The sequence below is a fragment of the Oncorhynchus tshawytscha genome, unplaced genomic scaffold (assembly GCF_018296145.1).
Source record: "Oncorhynchus tshawytscha isolate Ot180627B unplaced genomic scaffold, Otsh_v2.0 Un_contig_6062_pilon_pilon, whole genome shotgun sequence".
Classification (NCBI taxonomy): domain Eukaryota; kingdom Metazoa; phylum Chordata; class Actinopteri; order Salmoniformes; family Salmonidae; genus Oncorhynchus; species Oncorhynchus tshawytscha.
The window spans coordinates 44,718-72,389 of NW_024609527.1; the positions used below are offsets into that span (position 1 = coordinate 44,718).

At 47.2% G+C, this 27,672-nt stretch overlaps 1 protein-coding gene across 2 annotated transcripts; it reads right to left on the reverse strand.

Annotated features, from left to right (window-relative positions):
* LOC112241152 (DNA-directed RNA polymerase I subunit RPA49) lies at positions 1-27,615 on the reverse strand. 2 transcript variants are annotated; one of them, XM_042315731.1, is made up of 12 exons: positions 27,526-27,615; positions 24,099-24,202; positions 23,781-23,857; positions 22,913-22,998; positions 17,310-17,368; positions 16,941-17,085; positions 7,999-8,109; positions 5,854-5,947; positions 5,614-5,744; positions 4,033-4,114; positions 2,155-2,286; positions 1-464 (listed from the first exon to the last, which is right to left on the reverse strand). In XM_042315731.1, exons 1-12 carry the CDS (start codon positions 27,587-27,589, stop codon positions 299-301), a joined length of 1,251 nt encoding a protein of 416 aa, XP_042171665.1. In that variant the 5' UTR covers positions 27,590-27,615; the 3' UTR covers positions 1-298. The 2 variants fall into 2 exon arrangements, with proteins under 2 accessions (XP_042171665.1, XP_042171664.1); XM_042315730.1 differs by having other exon boundaries at positions 22,913-23,046.
* Positions 27,616-27,672: the final 57 nt, after the last annotated feature.

Genomic DNA, 27,672 nt, shown 5'->3' on the forward strand with positions numbered 1-27,672 from the left:
CCCTCTTCCTCCTTACACTTCAATCACACCGACAGCATCATTACATGTTGGTACACCCAGAAGTACATTCATCTCCAGTAAACCACACTGCGTTATCCTTGCGGCGTTGCGTTTCAGAGGCAGTGCATTCTGGGTAGAGCGTCACGTTGGATGTATCAGACTGTCTGCTGCAGACGGCTTGGCAGAAACGGTGAACGTTGAACTTCAGACGACCAGACGACGCTGCGTACTATTTTGCTCAAATGGGACGCTGTCGGTGTGTTTTGGAAGCGTTTCCCCTAGTCTTCCTCGTCTTCCTCTAATGCATTTTTTTGCGTTTGCGTATCTCCGTGAACGTTTGGTATTTGACGAGGGGCAGCCGCAGAGACGCCAGTCTGTTTTCGGCCGTCGGACCGCCGTCGTCCCCCGTCACACAGCCGTGTCTGGACAGGGTCAGCCCCATCGACTTGGCCACCTCCACCATCCTACACACACACACACACACACACACACACACACACACACACACACACACACACACACACACACACACACACACACACACACAGAATATCAGTAACGCTGTTGCTTTTGTGTTTTTTATTAATTATTTCACCTTTATTTATTTAAAGGAGCTACATTTGTATTTATTTGATTTATTTCACCTTTATTTAACTGTTTTTTTAAATTTCACCTTTATTTAACCAGGTAGTTGAGAACAAGTTCTCATTTACAACTGAGACCCAGACCAAGATAAAGCAAAGCAGTTCGACACAAACAACAACAGAGTTACACATGGAGTAAACAACAACACAGTTACACATGGAGTAAACAAACATAGTCAATAATACAGTAGAACAAAAGAAAACAAAGAGTCTATATACAGTGAGTGCAAATGAGGTAAGATAAGGGAGTTAAGGCAATAAATAGGCCATGGTGGCGAAGTAATTACAATATAGCAATTAAACACTAGAATGGTAGATGTGCAGAAGATGAATGTGCAGGTAGAGATACTGGGGTGCAAAGGAGCAAGATAAATAAATAAACACTGTATGGGGATGAGCTAGGTAGATAGATAGATGGGCTGTTTACAGATGGGCTATGTACAGGTGCAGTGATCTGTGAGCTGCTCTGACAGCTGGTGCTTAAAGCTAAATGAGGGAGATGTGAGTCTCCAACTTCAGAGATTTTTGCAGTTCGTTCCAGTCAGTGGCAGCAGAGAACTGGAAGGAAAGATGACCAAAGGAGGAATTGGCTTTGGGGGTGACCAGTGAGATATACCTGCTGGAGCGTGTGCTACGGGTGGGTGTTGCTATGGTGACCAGTGAGATATACCTGTTTGAGCGCGTGCTACAAGTGGGTGCTGCTATGGTAACCAGTGAGATATACCTGCTGGAGTACGTGCTATGGAGCGCGTGCTATGGGTGGGTGTTGCTATGGTGACCAGTGAGATATACCTGCTGGAGCGCGTGCTACGAGTGGGTGCTGCTATGGTGACCAGTGAGCTGAGATAAGGCGGAGCTTTACCTAGCAGAGACTTGTAGATAACCTGGAGCCAGAGGGTTTGGCGACGAGTATGAAGGGAGGGCCAGCCAACGAGAGCGTACAGGTCGCAATGGTGGGTCTTTGGTGACAAACGGATGGCACTGTGATAGACTGCATCCAATTTGTTGAGTAGGGTATTGGAGGCTATTTTGTAAATGACATCACAGAAGTCGAGGATCGGCAGGATGGTCAGATTTACGAGGGTATGTTTGGCAGCATGAGTGAAGGAGGCTTTGTTGCGAAATAGGAAGCCAATTCTAGATTTAATTTTGGATTGGAGATGTTTGATATGAGTCTGGAAGGAGAGTTTACAGTCTAACCAGACACCCAGGTATTCTAAATGGTCGGTAATCTGTTTGTTAACTTGGCTTTCGAAGACCTTAGAAAGGCAGGGTAAATATAGGTCTGTAGCAGTTCGGGTCTAGAGTGTCTCCCCCTTTGAAGAGGGGGATGACCGCGGCAGCTTTCCAACCTTTGGGAATCTCAGACAATACGAAAGAGGTTGAACAGGCTGGTAATAGGGTTTGCAACAATTTCGGCACCTAATTAAAAAAAAAAGAGGTGTCTCTCTCGCTCTCCTGTTCTGTGATCCCCACCCCCCAGGTCTCTGTGACCCCCCAGGTCTCTCACCGTTTCTCTGTGACCCCCAGGTCTCTGTGTAACAGGGTGAGGTCAGCGGTCATGTCTCCCATGTGGAGCAGCAGGGCCAGGCAGTACGCTGCCACCTTCACACGCATCGACGTAGACACCACGTAATGCACCCTGAGAGACACACACACACACACACACACACACCACACAACACATTAGTAACATTCTGCACCCTAGAGACACACACACACACACGTAACATTCTGCACCCGAGACACACACACACACACACACACACACACACACATTAGTAACATTCTGCACCCTAGAGACACACACACACACACACACACACACGTAACATTCTGCACCCTAGAGACACACACACACACATTAGTAACATTCTGCACCCTAGAGACACACACACACACACACACACATTAGTAACATTCTGCACCCTAGAGACACACACACATTAGTAACATTCTGCACCCTAGAGAGACACACACACACACACACACACACACACACACACACACACGTAACATTCTGCACCCTAGAGACACACACACACACACACACATTAGTAACATTCTGCACCCTAGAGACACACACACCACACACACACATTAGTAACATTCTGCACCCTAGAGAGACACACACACACATTAGTAACATTCTGCACCCTAGAGAGACACACACACATTAGTAACATTCTGCACCCTAGAGACACACACACACACATTAGTAACATTCTGCACCCTAGAGAGACACACACACACACACATTAGTAACATTCTGCACCCTAGAGACACACACACACACACACACACACACATTAGTAACATTCTGCACCCTAGAGAGACACACACACACACATTAGTAACATTCTGCACCCTAGAGAGACACACACACACACACACCACACACACACATTAGTAACATTCTGCACCCTAGAGAGACAAACACACACACACACACACACACACACACATTAGTAACATTCTGCACCCTAGAGACACACACACACACACACACACACACACACACACATTAGTAACATTCTGCACCCTAGAGACACACACACACACTAGTAACATTCTGCACCCTAGAGACACACACACACACACACACACACACACACACACACACACACACACACACATTAGTAACATTCTGCACCCTAGAGAGACACACACACACATTAGTAACATTCTGCACCCGAGAGACACACACACACACACACACACACACACACTAGTAACATTCTGCACCCTAGACATTAATACCAATGAAACTACTGAATTGAACTAAATCTGTTTTTTACCTCAGAGGAAGGAGAGGAGAGCTCTATTCCCTATCTAGTGCACTATGGAGAGCTCTATTCCCTATCTAGTGCACTATGGAGAGCCCTATCCCTATCTAGTGCACTATGGAGAGCCCTATCCCCATCTAGTGCACTATGTAGGGCTCTATTCCCCATCTAGTGCACTATGTAGGGCTCTATTCCCCATCTAGTGCACTATGTAGGGCTCTATTCCCCGTCTAGTGCACTATGTAGGGCTCTATTCCCCGTCTAGTGCACTATGTAGGGCTCTATTCCCCGTCTAGTGCACTATGTAGGGCTCTATTCCCCGTCTAGTGCACTATGTAGGGCTCTATTCCCCGTCTAGTGCACTATGTAGGGCTCTATTCCCCGTCTAGTGCACTATGTAGGGCTCTATTCCCCATCTAGTGCACTATGTAGGGCTCTATTCCCCATCTAGTGCACTATGTAGGGCTCTATTCCCCGTCTAGTGCACTATGTAGGGCTTAATTCCCCATCTAGTGCACTATGTAGGGTGCTATTTGAAAAGCAGACGATCTATGGGCCCGGGTCTAGTGCACTATGTAGGGTGCCAGCGAGTGGACAGCTACCTGCCGTTATTGAAGGTCTCCACGGTGAAGGTCCTCATCAGCTTGATGTGGATGATACGAGGGCAGCCCTCCTCCTGCCCGACTAGAAAACATTAACACAACCCTTAATGATACGAGGACAGCCCTCCTCCTGACTAGAAAACAACATTAACACAACCCTTAATGATACGAGGACAGCCCTCCTCCTGACTAGAAAACAACATAAACACAACCCTAAATGATACGAGGACAGCCCTCCTCCTGACTAGAAAACAACATAAACACAACCCTTAATGATACAAGGACAGCCCTCCTCCTGACTAGAAAACAACATAAACACAACCCTAAATGATACGAGGACAGCCCTCCTCCTGACTAGAAAACAACATTAACACAACCCTTAATGATACGAGGGCAGCCCTCCTCCTGACTAGAAAACAACATTAACACAACCCTTAATGATAGGGACAGCCCTCCTCCTGACTAGAAAACAACATTAACACAACCCTTAATGATACGAGGACAGCCCTCCTCCTGACTAGAAAACAACATTAACACAACCCTTAATGATACGAGGACAGCCCTCCTCCTGACTAGAAAACAACATTAACACAACCCTTAATGATACGAGGACAGCCCTCCTCCTGACTAGAAAACAGAAAACAACATTAACACAACCCTTAATGATACGAGGACAGCCCTCCTCCTGACTAGAAAACAACATTAACACAACCCTTAATGATACGAGGACAGCCCTCCTCCTGACTAGAAAACAACATTAACACAACCCTTAATGATACGAGGACAGCCCTCCTCCTGACTAGAAAACAACATTAACACAACCCTTAATGATACGAGGACAGCCCTCCTCCTGACTAGAAAAAACATTAACACAACCCTTAATGATACGAGGACAGCCCTCCTCCTGACTAGAACAACTAGAAAACATTAACACAACCCTTAATGATACGAGGGCAGCCCTCCTCCTGACTAGAAAACAACATTAACACAACCCTTAATGATACGAGGGCAGCCCTCCTCCTGACTAGAAAACATTAACACAACCCTTAATGATACGAGGACAGCCCTCCTTCTGACTAGAAAACATTAACACAACCCTTAATGATACGAGGGCAGCCCTCCTCCTGCCCGACTAGAAAACATTAACACAACCCTTAATGATACGAGGACAGCCCTCCTCCTGACTAGAAAACAACATTAACACAACCCTTAATGATACGAGGGCAGCCCTCCTCCTGCCTGACTAGAAAACAACATTAACACAACCCTTAATGATACGAGGACAGCCCTCCTCCTGCCTGACTAGAAAACAACATTAACACAACCCTTAATGATACGAGGACAGCCCTCCTCCTGACTAGAAAACAACATTAACACAACCCTTAATGATACGAGGGCAGCCCTCCTCCTGCCCGACTAGAAAACAACATTAACACAACCCTTAACGATACGAGAGATTATGTTCTCGGTGAACACTACAGGTGCAGGCTCAAACGAGGATTACTTTAAAAAAAGTCAACACTTGCTTCTCGTACACACACACACACACACACACACACACACACACGGCGTGGCACTCACACTTGCGGGTCATGTTTTTCTGCCGTGCCAGTTTGAGCAGCAGGAGGAGGTAGAAGGCACAGCGAGCATGTCTCTCTCTGGCCACGCCCTCTCTGGGCAGGCTCTCCAACTGACTCACCACGCTCTGACACCTGGAACAACAACGTCAATACAACGTCAACAACACCACAACAACGTCAACACCACCATCACAACAACAACATCAACAACACAATAACAGCAGTAGTGTTGTAGTCCGACCCTTCATCTGTTAAATTCTGTAGTTCCTCTGGGGTCAAGGCGGCCATCTTGGAGCCAGCAGCATCCAGGACATCGTACTCCACAGGAGACAGGACTGGTACTCAGGTAAGGAGTTACACATTAACCTGGTCACACACACACATTAACCTGGTCACACACACACACATTAACCTGGTCACACACACACACACACACATTAACCTGGTCACACACACACACACACATTAACCTGGTCACACACGCACACACATTAACCTGGTCACACACGCACACACATTAACCTGGTCACACACGCACACACATTAACCTGGTCACACACGCACACACATTAACCTGGTCACTCACACACACACATTAACCTGGTCACACACACACACATTAACCTGGTCACTCACACACACACATTAACCTGGTCACTCACACACACACATTAACCTGGTCACTCACACACACACATTAACCTGGTCACACACACACACATTAACCTGGTCACACACACACACATTAACCTGGTCACTCACACACACACACTAACCTGGTCACTCACACACACACACTAACCTGGTCACTCACACACACACACTAACCTGGTCACTCACACTAACCTGGTCACTCACACTAACCTGGTCACTCACACACACACACTAACCTGGTCACTCACACACACACACTAACCTGGTCACTCACACACACACACTAACCTGGTCACTCACACACACACACTAACCTGGTCACTCACACACACACACTAACCTGGTCACTCACACACATCAACCTGGTCTCACACACATCAACCTGGTCTCACACACACACACATCAACAACCTGGTCACACATTAACCTGGTCACACACACACACACACACACTAACCTGGTCACACACATTAACCTGGTCACACACACACACACACACATTAACCTGGTCACACACACACACACACATTAACCTGGTCACACACGCACACACATTAACCTGGTCACACACGCACACACATTAACCTGGTCACACACGCACACACATTAACCTGGTCACACACGCACACACATTAACCTGGTCACTCACACACACACATTAACCTGGTCACTCACACACACACATTAACCTGGTCACTCACACACACACATTAACCTGGTCACTCACACACACACATTAACCTGGTCACTCACACACACACATTAACCTGGTCACACACACACACATTAACCTGGTCACACACACACACATTAACCTGGTCACACACACACACACTAACCTGGTCACTCACACACACACACTAACCTGGTCACTCACACACACACACTAACCTGGTCACTCACACTAACCTGGTCACTCACACACACACACTAACCTGGTCACTCACACACACACACACTAACCTGGTCACTCACACACACACACTAACCTGGTCACTCACACACACACACTAACCTGGTCACTCACACACATCAACCTGGTCTCACACACATCAACCTGGTCTCACACACACACATCAACCTGGTCACACATTAACCTGGTCACACACACACACACACACACACACTAACCTGGTCACACACATTAACCTGGTCACACACACACACACACACATTAACCTGGTCTCACACACACACTAACCTGGTCACACACACACACACATTAACCTGGTCTCACACACACACACACACATTAACCTGGTCACACACACACACATTAACCTGGTCACACACACACACACACACACATTAACCTGGTCACACACACACACACATTAACCGGTCTCACACACACACGCACACACATTAACCTGGTCACACACACACACACACACACATTAACCTGGTCTCACACACACACACACATTAACCTGGTCACACACACACACACACATTAACCTGGTCACACACACACACACATTAACCTGGTCACACACACACACACACATTAACCTGGTCTCACACACACATTAACCTGGTCACACACACACACACATTAACCTGGTCTCACACACACACACATTAACCTGGTCTCACACACACACATTAACCTGGTCACACACACACACATTAACCTGGTCACACACACACACATTAACCTGGTCACACACACACACACACTAACCTGGTCACACACACACACACACACACACACAGTCCAGGTGAAGGATACTGTCGTCAAACAGGTAGACGTGTTGAGGTGTGTCGGCGTCGGGGTAGCAGGGAGGAAGGTAATGAGACACTTCAGACTGGGACTCTGCCTGAACAACCTCCTGCTGAAGGGCTGGAGAAACATTCACTGTGTTACAGCTGTGTGTTACTGTACAGGTGTGTGTGTGTGTTACTGTACAGGTGTGTGTGTGTTACTGTACAGGTGTGTGTGTGTTACTGTACAGGTGTGTGTGTGTGTGTGTGTTACTGTACAGGTGTGTGTGTGTGTGTGTTACTGTACAGGTGTGTGTGTGTTACTGTACAGCTGTGTGTGTGTGTGTGTGTTACTGTACAGGTGTGTGTGTGTGTGTTACTGTACAGGTGTGTGTGTTACTGTACAGGTGTGTGTGTGTGTGTTACTGTACAGGTGTGTGTGTGTGTGTTACTGTACAGGTGTGTGTGTGTGTTACTGTACAGTGTGTGTGTGTGTGTGTTACTGTACAGGTGTGTGTGTGTGTGTGTGTTACTGTACAGGTGTGTGTGTGTGTGTTACTGTACAGGTGTGTGTGTGTGTGTTACTGTACAGGTGTGTGTGTGTGTGTGTGTTACTGTACAGGTGTGTGTGTGTGTGTGTGTTACTGTACAGGTGTGTGTGTGTGTGTGTTACTGTACAGGTGTGTGTGTGTGTGTGTGTGTGTGTGTTACTGTACAGGTGTGTGTGTGTGTGTGTGTGTTACTGTACAGGTGTGTGTGTGTGTGTTACTGTACAGGTGTGTGTGTGTGTGTGTGTTACTGTACAGGTGTGTGTGTGTGTGTTACTGTACAGGTGTGTGTGTGTGTTACTGTACAGGTGTGTGTGTGTGTGTTACTGTACAGGTGTGTGTGTGTGTGTGTTACTGTACAGGTGTGTGTGTGTGTGTGTTACTGTACAGGTGTGTGTGTGTGTGTGTTACTGTACAGGTGTGTGTGTGTGTGTGTGTGTGTTACTGTACAGGTGTGTGTGTGTTACTGTACAGTGTGTGTGTGTGTGTGTGTTACTGTACAGGGTGTGTGTGTGTGTGTGTGTGTGTGTGTGTGTTACTGTACAGGGTGTGTGTGTGTGTGTGTGTTACTGTACAGGTGTGTGTGTGTGTGTGTGTTACTGTACAGGTGTGTGTGTGTGTGTGTGTGTTACTGTACAGGTGTGTGTGTGTTACTGTACAGGTGTGTGTGTGTGTGTGTACAGGTGTGTGTGTGTGTGTGTACTGTACAGGTGTGTGTGTGGTACTGTACAGGTGTGTGTGTGTTACTGTACAGTGTGTGTGTGTGTGTGTTACTGTACAGGTGTGTGTGTGTGTGTGTGTGTTACTGTACAGGTGTGTGTGTGTGTGTGTTACTGTACAGGTGTGTGTGTGTTACTGTACAGCTGTGTGTGTGTGTGTGTGTTACTGTACAGGTGTGTGTGTGTGTGTGTGTTACTGTACAGGTGTGTGTGTGTGTGTTACTGTACAGGTGTGTGTGTTACTGTACAGGTGTGTGTGTGTGTGTTACTGTACAGGTGTGTGTGTGTTACTGTACAGGTGTGTGTGTGTGTTACTGTACAGGTGTGTGTGTTACTGTACAGGTGTGTGTGTGTGTGTGTGTTACTGTACAGGTGTGTGTGTGTGTGTGTTACTGTACAGGTGTGTGTGTGTGTTACTGTACAGGTGTGTGTGTGTTACTGTACAGGTGTGTGTGTGTTACTGTACAGGTGTGTGTGTGTGTGTGTGTTACTGTACAGGTGTGTGTGTGTGTGTGTGTGTTACTGTACAGGTGTGTGTGTGTGTGTGTTACTGTACAGGTGTGTGTGTGTTACTGTACAGCTGTGTGTGTGTGTGTGTGTTACTGTACAGGTGTGTGTGTGTGTGTGTGTTACTGTACAGGTGTGTGTGTGTGTGTTACTGTACAGGTGTGTGTGTTACTGTACAGGTGTGTGTGTGTGTGTTACTGTACAGGTGTGTGTGTGTTACTGTACAGGTGTGTGTGTGTGTTACTGTACAGGTGTGTGTGTGTGTGTTACTGTACAGGTGTGTGTGTGTGTGTTACTGTACAGGTGTGTGTGTGTGTGTGTGTTACTGTACAGGTGTGTGTGTGTGTGTGTTACTGTACAGGTGTGTGTGTGTGTGTGTGTTACTGTACAGGTGTGTGTGTGTGTGTGTGTGTGTGTGTGTTACTGTACAGGTGTGTGTGTGTGTGTGTGTGTGTGTGTTACTGTACAGGTGTGTGTGTGTGTGTGTTACTGTACAGGTGTGTGTGTGTGTGTGTGTGTTACTGTACAGGTGTGTGTGTGTGTTACTGTACAGTGTGTGTGTGTGTGTGTGTTACTGTACAGGTGTGTGTGTGTGTGTGTTACTGTACAGGTGTGTGTGTGTGTGTGTGTTACTGTACAGGTGTGTGTGTGTTACTGTACAGGGTGTGTGTGTGTGTGTGTTACTGTACAGGTGTGTGTGTGTGTGTGTGTGTGTGTGTACTGTACAGGTGTGTGTGTTACTGTACAGGTGTGTGTGTGTGTGTGTGTTACTGTACAGGTGTGTGTGTGTGTGTTACTGTACAGGTGTGTGTGTGTGTGTTACTGTACAGGTGTGTGTGTGTGTGTGTGTGTTACTGTACAGGTGTGTGTGTGTGTGTGTGTGTTACTGTACAGGTGTGTGTGTGTGTGTGTGTGTTACTGTACAGGTGTGTGTGTGTGTGTGTGTGTTACTGTACAGGTGTGTGTGTGTGTGTGTGTTACTGTACAGGTGTGTGTGTGTGTGTTACTGTACAGGTGTGTGTGTGTGTGTGTTACTGTACAGGTGTGTGTGTGTGTGTGTTACTGTACAGGTGTGTGTGTGTGTGTGTTACTGTACAGGTGTGTGTGTGTGTGTGTGTTACTGTACAGGTGTGTGTGTGTGTGTGTGTTACTGTACAGGTGTGTGTGTGTGTGTGTGTTACTGTACAGGTGTGTGTGTGTGTGTGTGTTACTGTACAGGTGTGTGTGTGTGTGTTACTGTACAGGTGTGTGTGTGTGTGTGTGTTACTGTACAGGTGTGTGTGTGTTACTGTACAGCTGTGTGTGTGTGTGTGTGTTACTGTACAGGTGTGTGTGTGTGTGTGTGTTACTGTACAGGGTGTGTGTGTGTGTTACTGTACAGGTGTGTGTGTGTTACTGTACAGGTGTGTGTGTGTGTTACTGTACAGGTGTGCGTGTGTGTTACTGTACAGGTGTGCGTGTGTGTTACTGTACAGGTGTGTGTGTGTGTTACTGTACAGGTGTGTGTGTGTTACTGTACAGGTGTGTGTGTGTTACTGTACAGTGTGTGTGTGTGTTACTGTACAGGTGTGTGTGTTACTGTACAGGTGTGTGTGTGCGTGTGTGTGTTACTGTACAGGTGTGTGTGTGCGTGTGTGTGTTACTGTACAGGTGTGTGTGTGTGTTACTGTACAGGTGTGTGTGTGTGTGTTACTGTACAGGTGTGTGTGTGTGTGTGTTACTGTACAGGTGTGTGTGTGTGTGTGTTACTGTACAGGTGTGTGTGTGTGTGTGTTACTGTACAGGTGTGTGTGTGTGTGTTACTGTACAGGTGTGTGTGTGTGTGTTACTGTACAGTGTGTGTGTGTGTGTGTTACTGTACAGGTGTGTGTGTGTGTTACTGTACAGGTGTGTGTGTGTGTTACTGTACAGGTGTGTGTGTGTGTGTTACTGTACAGGTGTGTGTGTGTGTGTTACTGTACAGGTGTGTGTGTGTGTGTTACTGTACAGGTGTGTGTGTTACTGTACAGGTGTGTGTGTGTGTTACTGTACAGGTGTGTGTGTGTGTGTGTGTTACTGTACAGGTGTGTGTGTGTGTTACTGTACAGGTGTGTGTGTGTGTTACTGTACAGGTGTGTGTGTGTGTGTGTGTTACTGTACAGGTGTGTGTGTGTGTTACTGTACAGGTGTGTGTGTGTGTGTGTGTTACTGTACAGGTGTGTGTGTGTGTTACTGTACAGGTGTGTGTGTGTGTTACTGTACAGGTGTGTGTGTTACTGTACAGGTGTGTGTGTGTGTGTGTGTGTTACTGTACAGGTGTGTGTGTGTGTGTTACTGTACAGGTGTGTGTGTGTGTGTTACTGTACAGGTGTGTGTGTGTGTGTGTGTGTGTTACTGTACAGGTGTGTGTGTGTGTGTGTGTTACTGTACAGGTGTGTGTGTGTGTGTGTGTGTTACTGTACAGGTGTGTGTGTGTGTGTGTGTGTTACTGTACAGGTGTGTGTGTGTGTGTGTGTATTACTGTACAGGTGTGTGTGTGTGTGTTACTGTACAGGTGTGTGTGTGTGTGTGTTACTGTACAGGTGTGTGTGTGTGTGTGTTACTGTACAGGTGTGTGTGTGTGTGTGTTACTGTACAGGTGTGTGTGTGTGTGTGTGTTACTGTACAGGTGTGTGTGTGTGTGTGTGTTACTGTACAGGTGTGTGTGTGTGTGTGTTACTGTACAGGTGTGTGTGTGTGTGTGTGTTACTGTACAGGTGTGTGTGTGTTACTGTACAGCTGTGTGTGTGTGTGTGTGTGTTACTGTACAGGTGTGTGTGTGTGTGTGTGTTACTGTACAGGGTGTGTGTGTGTGTTACTGTACAGGTGTGTGTGTGTTACTGTACAGGTGTGTGTGTGTGTTACTGTACAGGTGTGCGTGTGTGTTACTGTACAGGTGTGCGTGTGTGTTACTGTACAGGTGTGTGTGTGTGTTACTGTACAGGTGTGTGTGTGTTACTGTACAGGTGTGTGTGTGTTACTGTACAGGTGTGTGTGTGTGTTACTGTACAGGTGTGTGTGTTACTGTACAGGTGTGTGTGTGCGTGTGTGTGTTACTGTACAGGTGTGTGTGTGCGTGTGTGTGTTACTGTACAGGTGTGTGTGTGTGTTACTGTACAGGTGTGTGTGTGTGTGTTACTGTACAGGTGTGTGTGTGTGTGTGTTACTGTACAGGTGTGTGTGTGTGTGTGTTACTGTACAGGTGTGTGTGTGTGTGTTACTGTACAGGTGTGTGTGTGTGTGTTACTGTACAGTGTGTGTGTGTGTGTGTTACTGTACAGGTGTGTGTGTGTGTTACTGTACAGGTGTGTGTGTGTGTTACTGTACAGGTGTGTGTGTGTGTGTTACTGTACAGGTGTGTGTGTGTGTGTTACTGTACAGGTGTGTGTGTGTGTGTTACTGTACAGGTGTGTGTGTTACTGTACAGGTGTGTGTGTGTGTTACTGTACAGGTGTGTGTGTGTGTGTGTGTTACTGTACAGGTGTGTGTGTGTGTTACTGTACAGGTGTGTGTGTGTGTTACTGTACAGTGTGTGTGTGTGTGTGTGTTACTGTACAGGTGTGTGTGTGTGTTACTGTACAGGTGTGTGTGTGTGTGTGTGTGTTACTGTACAGGTGTGTGTGTGTGTTACTGTACAGGTGTGTGTGTGTGTGTGTGTTACTGTACAGGTGTGTGTGTTACTGTACAGGTGTGTGTGTGTGTGTGTGTGTTACTGTACAGGTGTGTGTGTTACTGTACAGGTGTGTGTGTATGTCTTCTGGTCTGACTGTGTCCTTCAGAAAGTATTCAGACCCCTTGACTTATTCCACATTTTGTTACATTACAGCCTTATTCTAAAATGGATTCAATTGTTTTTTTCCCCTCTCACCATAATGACATCACAGTACCCCCATAATGACATCACAGTACCCCATAATGACATCACAGTACCCCATAATGACATCACAATACCCCATAATGACATCCCATAATGACATCACAGTACCCCATAATGACATCACAGTACCCCATGTACCCCATAATGACATCACAATACCCCATAATGACATCACAGTACCCCATAATGACATCACAGTACCCCATAATGACATCACAGTACCCCATAATGACATCACAATAACCCCATAATACCAAGTAGCAGGTTTTCATCAAGGATCTGTACTTTACTCCGTTCATCTTTGTCCTCGATCCTGACTAGTCTCCCAGTCCGCTGAAAACCATCCCCACAGCATGATGCTGCCACCACCATGCTTCACCGTAAGGATGATGCCAGGTTTCCTCCAGACGTGACGCTTGGCTTTCAGGCCAAAGAGTTCAATCTTGGTTTCATCAGACCAGAGAATCTTGTTTCTCGTGGTCTGAGAGTCTTTAGGTGCCTTTTGGCAAACTCCAAGCAGGCTGTCATGTGCCTTTTACTGAGGAGTGGCTTCCGCCTGCCCACTCTACCATAAAGGCCTGATTGGTGGAGTGCTGCAGAGATGGTTGTCCTTCCGGAAGGTTCTCCCATCTCCACAGAGGAACTCAGAGTGACCATTGGGTTCTTCTCCCCAGATTGATCAGTGTGGCCGGGCGTCCAGCTCTAGGAAGGGTCTTGGTGGTTCCAAACTTCTTCCAGAATGATGGAGGCCACTGTGTTCTTGGTACCCTTCCCCAGATTTGTGCCTCGACACAATCCTGTCTCTGAGCTCTACAGACAATTCCTTCAGACCTCATGGCTTGGTTTTTGCTCTGTCAACTGTTGGACCTTATATAGACAGGTGTGTTCCTTTCCAAATCCTTCCCAATCAATTGAATTTACCACAGGTGGACTCCATGTTGTAGAAACATCTCAAGGATGATCAATGGAAACAGGATGCACCTGAACTCAATTCAGAGTCTCAATACTTATTTCGGTTTATTTTTAATAAATATGCAAACATTTCTAAACCCATTTTCGCTTTGTCATTAAGGGGTATTGTGATGCCATTATGGGGTATTGTGATGCCATTATGGGGTATTGTGATGCCATTATGGGGTATTGTGATGTCATTATGGGGTATTGTGATGCCATTATGGGGTATTGTGATGCCATTATGGGGTATTGTGATGCCATTATGGGGTATTGTGATGTCATTATGGGGTATTGTGATGTCATTAAGGGGTGTTGTGATGTCATTAAGGGGTGTTGTGATGTCATTAAGGGGTATTGTGATGTCATTAAGGGGTGTTGTGATGTCATTATGGGGTATTGTGATGTCATTAAGGGGTATTGTGTGTCGATTTGAGGATTAAAAGGCTGTAACTTAACAAAATGTGGAGAAAGAGAAGGGGTCTGAATACTTCCCAAATGTACTGTAGGTGTGTGTGTGTGTGTGTAGGTATACAGGTGTGTGTGTGTGTGTGTGTGTGTGTGTAGGTATACAGGTGTGTGTGTGTGTGTGTGTAGGTATACAGGTGTGTGTGTGTGTGTGTGTAGGTATACAGGTGTGTGTGTGTGTGGGTATACAGGTGTGTGTGTGTGGGTATACAGGTGTGTGTGTGTGTGTGTAGGTATACAGGTGTGTGTGTGTGTGTGTAGGTATACAGGTGTGTGTGTGTGTGTGTAGGTATACAGGTGTGTGTGTGTGTGTGTAGGTATACAGGTGTGTGTGTGTGTGTGTAGGTATACAGGTGTGTGTGTGTGTGTGTAGGTATACAGGTGTGTGTGTGTGTGTGTAGGTATACAGGTGTGTGTGTGTGTGTGTAGGTATACAGGTGTGTGTGTGTGTGTGTAGGTATACAGGTGTGTGTGTGTGTGTGTAGGTATACAGGTGTGTGTGTGTGTGTGTAGGTATACAGGTGTGTGTGGTGTGTAGGTATGTGTGTGTGTGTAGGTATACAGGTGTGTGTGTGTGTGTGTAGGTATACAGGTGTGTGTGTGTGTGTGTAGGTATACAGGTGTGTGTGTGTGTGTGTAGGTATACAGGGTGTGTGTGTGTGTGTAGGTATACAGGTGTGTGTGTGTGTGTGTAGGTATACAGGTGTGTGTGTGTGTGTGTAGGTATACAGGTGTGTGTGTGTGTGTGTAGGTATACAGGTGTGTGTGTGTGTGTGTAGGTATACAGGTGTGTGTGTGTGTGTGTAGGTATACAGGTGTGTGTGTGTGTGTGTAGGTATACAGGTGTGTGTGTGTAGGTATACAGGTGTGTGTAGGTATACAGGTGTGTGTGTGTAGGTATACAGGTGTGTGTGTGTAGGTATACAGGTGTGTGTGTGTGTGTAGGTATACAGGTGTGTGTGTGTGTGTAGGTATACAGGTGTGTGTGTGTGTGTGTAGGTATACAGGTGTGTGTGTGTGTGTGTGTAGGTATACAGTGTGTGTGTGTGTGTGTGTAGGTATACAGGTGTGTGTGTGTGTGTGTAGGTATACAGGTGTGTGTGTGTGTGTAGGTATACAGGTGTGTGTGTGTGTTTGTGTAGGTATACAGGTGTGTGTGTGTGTAGGTATACAGGTGTGTGTGGGTATACAGGTGTGTGTGTGTGTAGGTATACAGGTGTGTGTGTGTGTGTAGGTATACAGGTGTGTGTGTTTGTGTAGGTATACAGGTGTGTGTGTTTGTGTAGGTATACAGGTGTGTGTGTGTGTGTAGGTATACAGGTGTGTGTGTGTGTGTGTGTGTGTGTGTAGGTATACAGGTGTGTGTGTGTGTGTGTAGGTATACAGTGTGTGTGTGTGTGTGTGTGTAGGTATACAGGTGTGTGTGTTTGTGTAGGTATACAGGTGTGTGTGTTTGTGTAGGTATACAGGTGTGTGTGTGTGTGTGTGTGTGTGTGTGTGTAGGTATACAGGTGTGTGTGTGTGTGTGTAGGTATACAGGTGTGTGTGTGTGTGTAGGTATACAGGTGTACAGGTGTGTGTGTGTGTGTAGGTATACAGGTGTGTGTGTGTGTGTGTGTGTAGGTATACAGGTGTGTGTGTGTGTAGGTATACAGGTGTGTGTGTGTGTAGGTATACAGGTGTGTGTGTGTGTGTGTGTGTGTGTAGGTATACAGGTGTGTGTGTGTGTAGGTATACAGTGTGTGTGTGTGTAGGTATACAGGTGTGTGTGTGTGTGTAGGTATACAGGTGTGTGTGTGTGTGTAGGTATACAGGTGTGTGTGTGTGTGTAGGTATACAGGTGTGTGTGTGTGTGTAGGTATACAGGTGTGCGTGTAGGTACCTTCCAGGCCCTTCTGGTCTATGATGGTGTGGGCAGCCTTTGCTACAGCGCTCTGCAGGGTCTCACTGCCCACCTGGTTCAGTCTCCTGGAGGTCAGAGCTCTCTTCTGCTTGTTGGTACCAAACGCCTCAATCAGAGAGTCCACCTGTAGTGGGGGGTTAGGTATTCATACGGATGATTGATGTGATCAAATGCAGATTATACTGTAGCCTGCAGTGGAATTAGGAGAACAACACTTAAACCTGACAGGAAGTATTGGGGGAAACTCTAATCCCTGGAACTAGAGACTAAGGGGAGGGGAGATGTCCAAGGCTGACGGAACTCTAGAACGTTCCGGGTTCTATTTTAAACAGAAATGAATGGAGGTACCTTTTCCCTGTATGTTAGATCTGTGTTCTGGGACGCATCATTCTCTGTAGACGACTCCCCTGGGAAACAGACGACATGTTAGTCAGAGAGACGACTCCCCTGGGAAACAGACAACATGTTAGTCAGAGAGACGACTCCCCTGGGAAACAGACGACATGTTAGTCAGAGAGAAGACGCTCCAGTTGTTGGTTAAGGGCTTGTCAGTCAGCATTTCACGGTAAGGTCGACCGACACCAGGTTGTATTGGGGGCGAAAGTGACAAATACACATTTGATTTGATTTTGTACAGTCATTCATCCAGCCTGTTTTTTTTAAAACAGAAGAAGTTGATGACCCAATCACACATCAACCTTTATGCACTTGTGGAGATCTGAGATTTGATTGGTATAGGTCAGTGTTGCCCAACTCCAGTCCCCCCCAACAGCCCAACTCCAGTCCCTCAGTACACACGGTTGTAGTCCCGGGGAAAACTCACCTGATTGAACCCATTGAAACACTAGCAATAGGTAATATGGTGAGACCTCCACCTAGCCTATCAGAGGGCTGGTAACTCCTCTCAGACCTCCACCTACCCTATCAGAGGGCTGGAAACTCCTCTCAGATCTCCACCTAGCCTATCAGAGGGCTGGAAACTCCTCTCAGACCTCCACCTAGCCTATCAGAGGGCTGGAAACTCCTCTCAGACCTCCACCTACCCTATCAGAGGACTGGAAACTCCTCTCAGACCACCTAGCCTATCAGAGGGCTAGTAACTCCTCTCAGACCTCCACCTACCCTATCAGAGGGCTGGAAACTCCTCTCAGACCTCCACCTAGCCTATCAGAGGGCTGGTAACTCCTCTCAGACCTCCACCTAGCCAATCAGAGGGCTAGTAACTCCTCTCAGATCTCCACCTAGCCTATCAGAGGGCTGGAAACTCCTCTCAGACCTCCACCTAGCCTATCAGAGGGCTGGAAACTCCTCTCAGACCTCCACCTACCCTATCAGAGGGCTGGAAACTCCTCTCAGACCACCTAGCCTATCAGAGGGCTAGTAACTCCTCTCAGACCTCCACCTACCCTATCAGAGGGCTGGAAACTCCTCTCAGACCTCCACCTAGCCTATCAGAGGGCTGGTAACTCCTCTCAGACCTCCACCTAGCCAATCAGAGGGCTAGTAACTCCTCTCAGACCTCCACCTAGCCAATCAGAGGGCTAGTAACTCCTCTCAGACCTCCACCTAGCCTATCAGAGGGCTGGAAACTCCTCTCAGACCTCCACCTAGCCTATCAGAGGGCTGGAAACTCCTCTCAGATCTCCACCTAGCCTATCAGAGGGCTAGTAACTCCTCTCAGACCTCCACCTAGCCTATCAGAGGGCTGGTAACACCTCTCAGACCTCCACCTAGCCTATCAGAGGGCTAGTAACTCCTCTCAGACCTCCACCTAGCCTATCAGAGGGCTGGAAACTCCTCTCAGACCTCCACCTACCCTATCAGAGGGCTGGAAACTCCTCTCAGATCTCCACCTAGCCAATCAGAGGGCTGGAAACTCCTCTCAGATCTCCACCTAGCCAATCAGAGGGCTGGTAACTCCTCTCAGACCTCCACCTAGCCTATCAGAGGGCTGGAAACTCCTCTCAGACCTCCACCTAGCCCATCAGAGGGCTGGTAACTCCTCTCAGACCACCTAGCCTATCAGAGGGCTGGTAACTCCTCTCAGACCACCTAGCCTATCAGAGGGCTGGTAACTCCTCTCAGACCTCCACCTAGCCTATCAGAGGGCTGGAAACTCCTCTCAGACCTCCACCTAGCCTATCAGAGGGCTGGTAACTCCTCTCAGACCTCCACCTAGCCAATCAGAGGGCTAGTAACTCCTCTCAGACCTCCACCTAGCCTATCAGAGGGCTGGAAACTCCTCTCAGACCTCCACCTAGCCTATCAGAGGGCTGGTAACTCCACTCAGACCTCCACCTAGCCTATCAGAGGGCTGGTAACTCCTCTCAGACCTCCACCTAGCCAATCAGAGGGCTAGTAACTCCTCTCAGACCTACACCTAGCCAATCAGAGGGCTAGTAACTCCTCTCAGACCTCCACCTAGCCTATCAGAGGGCTGGAAACTCCTCTCAGACCTCCACCTAGCCTATCAGAGGGCTGGAAACTCCTCTCAGATCTCCACCTAGCCTATCAGAGGGCTAGTAACTCCTCTCAGACCTCCACCTAGCCTATCAGAGGGCTGGTAACACCTCTCAGACCTCCACCTAGCCTATCAGAGGGCTAGTAACTCCTCTCAGACCTCCACCTAGCCTATCAGAGGGCTGGAAACTCCTCTCAGATCTCCACCTACCCTATCAGAGGGCTGGAAACTCCTCTCAGATCTCCACCTAGCCAATCAGAGGGCTGGAAACTCCTCTCAGATCTCCACCTAGCCAATCAGAGGGCTAGTAACTCCTCTCAGACCTCCACCTAGCCTATCAGAGGGCTGGAAACTCCTCTCAGACCTCCACCTAGTCTATCAGAGGGCTGGTAACTCCTCTCAGACCTCCACCTAGCCTATCAGAGGGCTGGAAACTCCTCTCAGACCTCCACCTAGCCCATCAGAGGGCTGGTAACTCCTCTCAGACCTCCACCTAGCCTATCAGAGGGCTGGTAACTCCTCTCAGACCTCCACCTAGCCTATCAGAGGGCTGGAAACTCCTCTCAGACCTCCACCTAGCCTATCAGAGGGCTGGTAACTCCTCTCAGACCTCCACCTAGCCTATCAGAGGGCTGGTAACTCCTCTCAGACCTCCACCTAGCCTATCAGAGGGCTGGAAACTCCTCTCAGACCTCCACCTAGCTTATCAGAGGGCTGGAAACTCCTCTCAGACCTCCACCTACCCTATCAGAGGGCTGGAAACTCCTCTCAGACCTCCACCTAGCCTATCAGAGGGCTGGAAACTCCTCTCAGACCTCCACCTACCCTATCAGAGGGCTAGTAACTCCTCTCAGACCGCCACCTAGCCTATCAGAGGGCTGGTAACTCCTCTCAGACCTCCACCTAGCTTATCAGAGGGCTGGTAACTCCTCTCAGACCTCCACCTAGCCTATCAGAGGGCTGGAAACTCCTCTCAGACCTCCACCTAGCCCATCAGAGGGCTGGTAACTCCCCTCAGACCTCCACCTAGCCTATCAGAGGGCTGGTAACTCCTCTCAGACCTCCACCTAGCTTATCAGAGGGCTGGTAACTCCTCTCAGACCTCCACCTAGCCTATCAGAGGGCTGGAAACTCCTCTCAGACCTCCACCTAGCCAATCAGAGGGCTGGAAACTCCTCTCAGACCTCCACCTACCCTATCAGAGGGCTAGTAACTCCTCTCAGACCTCCACCTAGCCTATCAGAGGGCTGGTAACTCCTCTCAGACCTCCACCTAGCTTATCAGAGGGCTGGTAACTCCTCTCAGACCTCCACCTAGCCTATCAGAGGGCTGGAAACTCCTCTCAGACCTCCACCTAGCCCATCAGAGGGCTGGTAACTCCTCTCAGACCTCCACCTAGCTTATCAGAGGGCTGGTAACTCCTCTCAGACCTCCACCTAGCCTATCAGAGGGCTGGAAACTCCTCTCAGACCTCCACCTAGCCTATCAGAGGGCTGGTAACTCCTCTCAGACCTCCACCTAGCCTATCAGAGGGCTGGTAACTCCTCTCAGACCTCCACCTAGCCTTTCAGAGGGCTGGTAACTCCTCTCAGACCTCCACCTAGCCTATCAGAGGGCTGGTAACTCCTCTCAGACCTCCACCTAGCCTTTCAGAGGGCTGGTAACTCCTCTCAGACCTCCACCTAGCCTATCAGAGGGCTGGAAACTCCTCTCAGACCTCCACCTAGCTTATCAGAGGGCTGGTAACTCCTCTCAGACCTCCACCTAGCCTATCAGAGGGCTGGAAACTCCTCTCAGACCTCCACCTACCCTATCAGAGGGCTGGAAACTCCTCTCAGACCTCCACCTAGCCTTTCAGAGGGCTGGTAACTCCTCTCAGACCTCCACCTAGCCTTTCAGAGGGCTGGTAACTCCTCTCAGACCTCCACCAGTGTGTCGGGCTCTTAGTGGTTGATTTGGGGTTGATGCCTTGTGGAGAGAAGTCCTTCCTGTGTCCGTACGACCCTGCTACACTACGATGCCGTCGGCCATCGAGGGAACGTTTCCTTTGATTATCAACGAAAGCTGCTCTCCTCTCCCGCTCTCACGGCCAACGGCAGCGTCCAGAGGTTCAATTCTCCATGGCCGACCCATTCTATCTTCTGAATTTAAATGATAACAAATCAAATTGGTTTGTGGAGTAGCAGGTAGACTGTCACAGTGAAGGGTTTCATCCGAGAGGGGATGACTGTCACTGTGAAGGGTTTCATCCGAGAGGGGATGACTGTCACTGTGAAGGGTTTCATCCGAGAGGGGATGACTGTCACACTGAAGGGTTTTATCTGAGAGGGGATGACTGTCACACTGAAGGGTTTCATCCGAGAGGGGATGACTGTCACAGTGAAGGGTTTTATCTGATAGGGGATGACTGTCACAGTGAAGGGTTTTATCTGAGAGGGGATGACTGTCACACTGAAGGGTTTTATCTGAGAGGGGATGACTGTCACACTGAAGGGTTTTATCTGAGAGGGGATGACTGTCACACTGAAGGGTTTTATCTGAGAGGGGATGACTGTCACACTGAAGGGTTTTATCTGATAGGGGATGACTGTCACAGTGAAGGGTTTCATCTGAGAGGGGATGACTGTCACAGTGAAGGGTTTTATCCGAGAGGGGATGACTGTCACACTGAAGGGTTTCATCCGAGAGGGGATGACTGTCACAGTGAAGGGTTTCATCCGAGAGGGGATGACTGTCACAGTGAAGGGTTTCATCCGAGAGGGGATGACTGTCACAGTGAAGGGTTTTATCTGATAGGGGATGACTGTCACAGTGAAGGGTTTCATCCGAGAGGGGATGACTGTCACAGTGAAGGGTTTTATCTGATAGGGGATGACTGTCACACTGAAGGGTTTCATCCGAGAGGGGATGACTGTCACACTGACGGTTTTATCTGATAGGGGATGACTGTCACAGTGAAGGGTTTTATCTGAGAGGGGATGACTGTCACACTGAAGGGTTTTATCCGATAGGGGATGACTGTCACAGTGAAGGGTTTTATCTGAGAGGGGATGACTGTCACACTGAAGGGTTTCATCCGAGAGGGGATGACTGTCACACTGAAGGGTTTTATCCGAGAGGGGATGACTGTCACAGTGAAGGGTTTTATCTGAGAGGGGATGACTGTCACACTGAAGGGTTTTATCTGAGAGGGGATGACTGTCACACTGAAGGGTTTTATCTGAGAGGGGATGACTGTCACAGTGAAGGGTTTTATCTGAGAGGGGATGACTCACACTGAAGGGTTTTATCTGAGAGGGGATGACTGTCACAGTGAAGGGTTTTATCTGAGAGGGGATGACTGTCACACTGAAGGGTTTTATCTGAGAGGGGATGACTGTCACAGTGAAGGGTTTTATCTGAGAGGGGATGACTGTCACACTGAAGGGTTTTATCCTGAGAGGGGATGACTGTCACACTGAAGGGTTTTATCCGAGATGGGATGACGTACCTGGGATGACGGGCTGCATGTTGAACAGTTGAGCGTTGTGCACCTCCATCCTCATGGTCTCCTTGTTCAGCACCCCGACATAATACCTGGGACATAACAACATGGTCTCCTTGTTCAGCACCCCGACATAATACCTGGGACATAACATGGCCACCCTGCCACTGTTTTGGTAAACAGCTGAGAGACATAACAACATGGTCTCCTTGTTCAGCACCCCGACATAATAATTTTAAATTATTATTTTAATTTTTATACTGTTTTGGTAAACAGCTGAGAGACATAATAACAACATGGCCACCCTGCCACTGTTTTGGTAAACAGCTGAGAGACATAACAACAACATGGCCACCCTGCCACTGTTTTGGTAAACAGCTGAGAGACATCATAACCCTGCCACTGTTTTGGTAAACAGCTGAGAGACATAACAATGGCCACCCTGCCACTGTTTTGTAAACAGCAACATGGCCACCCTGCCACTGTTTTGGTAAACAGCTGAGAGACATAACAACAACATGGCCACCCTGCCACTGTTTTGGTAAACAGCTGAGAGACATCATAACAACATGGCCACCCTGCCACTGTTTTGGTAAACAGCTGAGAGACATAATAACAACATGGCCACCCTGCCACTGTTTTGGTAAACAGCTGAGAGACATCATAACAACATGGCCACCCTGCCACTGTTTTGGTAAACAGCTGAGAGACATAACAACATGGCCACCCTGCCTCTGTTTTGGTAAACAGCTGAGAGACATCATAACAACATGGCCACCCTGCCACTGTTTTGGTAAACAGCTGAGAGACATCATACTTGTAAAGGTTTTGATGGTTTTTTGTGTGTGTTTTACCTGCTGAAATAAAAACTTACTTGCAAAGGTTGTTGCATTTTAAGGATCCCGTTCCAAAGTTATTACCAACATAGGAGAGTCTGTCTGATTCTGCAACCTAAAACACAGAAAGGAGACAGAGAGAAGAAAGTGTCAGAGAGAAGTAGCCTTAAAAACACAGGAAGGAGACCGTGTCAGAGAGAAGAAGAAGAAGGAATGTTGTTTTACCAAAAATGTCCGATATTTATAAACTCAATATTTATCAACTCAGTGTTTTGCTCCTGGGTACAGATCCAAAATGGATCCCAGATCAGCGTTCTAGAGGCAACGTCACCCTACACCAGGCGTAGTGATCTCACCAGCAGGCGCCGGTTCTTCTTTCTAGGGTTGGTCTCGTCCACGTTCTTATAGAAGCTGAAGTCCAGCTGCTGTGTGTTCCTCAGGGTGCCGTTAGAGAACTGAACTGTTGAGGAGAAAGAGGGGGGATTGAGGATCGACATGAATGCATATATGTGTGAGGATGCTGTTTCATCGACCACAGCTCTGCCTTCAATACCATAGTGCCCTCTATGCTCACCACCAAGCTCAGGGCCCTGTAACTGAACTCCCCCCTATGCAACAGGGTCCTGAACTTCCTGACGGGCCGCCCCCCAGGTGGTGAACCTCCTCAACACTGATTCTCAACACCGGGGCCCCACAAGGGTGCGTCCTCAGTCCCCACCTGAAGTCCCTGTATACCCACGACTGACTGGCCTCAAACAGTTCCAACTCCATCATCAAGTTCGCTGGCGACACAACAGTATTCGTGAATACGACCAACGACGATACGGCCTACAGGGAAGACGTAGCCTTACAGGGAAGAGGTAGCCCACAGGGAAGAGGTAGCCCACAGGGAAGAGGTAACCACCAGTTGTCAGCTACCTGTCCCCCTGTTCCTGGTCAGAAGTAGGGCACGATATAGTGAACATACACAGTCAAAAGTAGGGCACGATATAGTGAACATACACAGTCAAAAGTAGGGCACAATATAGTGAACATAAGATGGTCAAAAGTAGGGCACGATATAGTGAACATACACAGTCAAAAGTAGGGCACTGATATAGTGAACATACACAGTCAAAAGTAGGGCACGATCAGTGAACATCACAGTCAAAATAATAGAACACTATATTTGGAATATAAGCCAGGAGATCTGACCCGCCTGCTTACAGCTATATATATAGAATACACTGTTTGGTAGCCAGGAGATCTGACCCGCCTGCTTACAGCTATATATGGAATACACTGTATGGTAGCCAGGAGATCTGACCCGCCTGCTTACAGCTATATATATGGAATATACTGTTTGGTAGCCAGGAGATCTGACCCGCCTGCTTACAGCTATATATATGGAATATACTGTTTGGTAGCCAGGAGATCTGACCCGCCTGCTTACAGCTATATATATGGAATATACTGTATGGTAGCCAGGAGATCTGACCTGCCTGCTTACAGCTATATACAGAATACACTGTATGGTAGCCAGGAGATCTGACCCGCCTGCTTACAGCTATATATGGAATACACTGTATGGTAGCCAGGAGATCTGACCCGCCTGCTTACAGCTATATATATGGAATACACTGTATGGTAGCCAGGAGATCTGACCCGCCTGCTTACAGCTATATATATATGGAATACACTGTATGGTAGCCAGGAGATCTGACCCGCCTGCTTACAGCTATATATATAGAATATACTGTATGGTAGCCAGGAGATCTGACCCGCCTGCTTACAGCTATATATATGGAATACACTGTATGGTAGCCAGGAGATCTGACCCGCCTGCTTACAGCTATATATATAGAATATACTGTATGGTAGCCAGGAGATCTGACCCGCCTGCTTACAGCTATATATATGGAATACACTGTATGGTAGCCAGGAGATCTGACCCGCCTGCTTACATCTATATATATAGAATATACTGTATGGTAGCCAGGAGATCTGACCCGCCTGCTTACAGCTATATATATAGAATATACTGTATGGTAGCCAGGAGATCTGACCCGCCTGCTTACATCTATATATATAGAATATACTGTATGGTAGCCAGGAGATCTGACCCGCCTGCTTACAGCTGCACAACAAATTAGCTGATTGGCTTACACTGCCATTCCAAAATGGCCGCCGTGGCTTCTGCTACCTAGCATGGGGACGAAGCGGCAGTTGTTCAATCTTCTCAACTGTAGTATGAGAAGATGAGTCATAATAGTACGAGTCATAATAGTACGAGTCATAATAGTACGAGTCATAATAGTACGAGTCATAATAGTACGAGTCATAATAGCCATAAAACCGAATGGTCAGAACAGGGAAATGGTTCCAATCGTTTTTCCAACATTCATTTCTCCCCAATAGGGGATTTTTTTTTTAAAGAAACATTTCAAACAAAGGGTTGTGTTTCATGTAGGTTTACCCCCCCCCCCGGCGTGACGTTATGATAACCGTGTCAATATCTCTCAGACCAAGGTGACTTTTATCAATATATTAGCCTGTATTTACCGCCCCAGAAAATAAAATGCTAATTAGCTGCTAATGTGGCTATCATAAAGAACTACAAATACCACGATGATCTGGACCAGACTGACGAATCGAGGCAAAGGTAAGAATTTCTGGATTAACTATCTAATGTTAGCTAAATGTAGTAATAAAAAAAAAAATTGCAGGTTTTCTTTCAATTGACTGTCTTGTGCAAGTTTTTAATTGACACAATACCTGTTAGCAAAGATGTCAGCTCGAGATGAGGTGCAGGAGCATGCTGGGATTTGTAGTCTTTGCATGTCGTCTACTTTGGTGCTAATTAGCGTATTAGAATCAGCGTAAATAGAGCCGAATATATTGAGAAAAGTCACCTTGTCAGAGAGATTGACATGGTGATCAAAACATCACGCCGGGGTAAGCCAACACGAAACACAGACCCCTTATTTTAAAAGTGTTTATAAAATTCCTTATTGGGGGAGAAAAAAAAAAGAATGATGAAAAAAAGAATTGGAATCATTTCCCTGTTTAACCGCTAGGTTTTCTGGGTATTGTGACACCACTGTGGGGCTCTATAAGCCAATTTGGAGAACAACTCATTTTTCTCATCCCTGGATTGAGGTATGTTTACAGAGCCACATCTCACACAGGCTCTGCTGTGTCTTAATCTATATAGGAATGCTGTCTGACCCTAGAGTAGCAGTCAGCAAATGGATCAGCTCTGCTGGCTAACTATGGTTGAAGGTGCAAGATAAATCAATTGTTTCTTTAACTTTCTTTTTTAGGGACTAAAAGTTAACTCAAAATTAAATAATATCACCCATCGAACGTTAATCGAATCTTAGCTAATGTCTCTGCGTGCAATTAGATGGAAGTTGCTAACTAGCTTTAGCGCAATGACTGGTAGTCTATGGTAACTGCTAGCACGCTAATAGATTCCAAAGACTTCCAGTCATTATTAAGCTAGTTAGCATTGGCTAGCAAAACTGCCTCTTTAACTTCCTTCATACTTGATGCAGAGACATATAAAAAAAATTGGTATGCATTAGTTAATTTGACCCTTGGGAAGTAGATAAAAGGACTTCAATGACAAAATCCCGAAGTTACTATACATTTAATTAACGTCGCTGCGTTAACATGAGAGCACCCACGTGTACTACGGAACAGGGTGGATTTACCTGTTGTCAATTCTTGGAGACGCTTAAAATTTCAATCTTGTAATTTAAAATGAATAATTAGTCCGTAAACATAAATAGTCATATTTACCAATAACAGCTTTATCGTCTTCTCTCTCCTCTTCACAGCAAACCAATGTGCAATTGGCATCCATGTTTGTTGTCAGTTAAGCGGACCTTAAAAAAAAAAAAAAAACGGAAATGTAGTCACCCTCCACACACACACACACACACACAC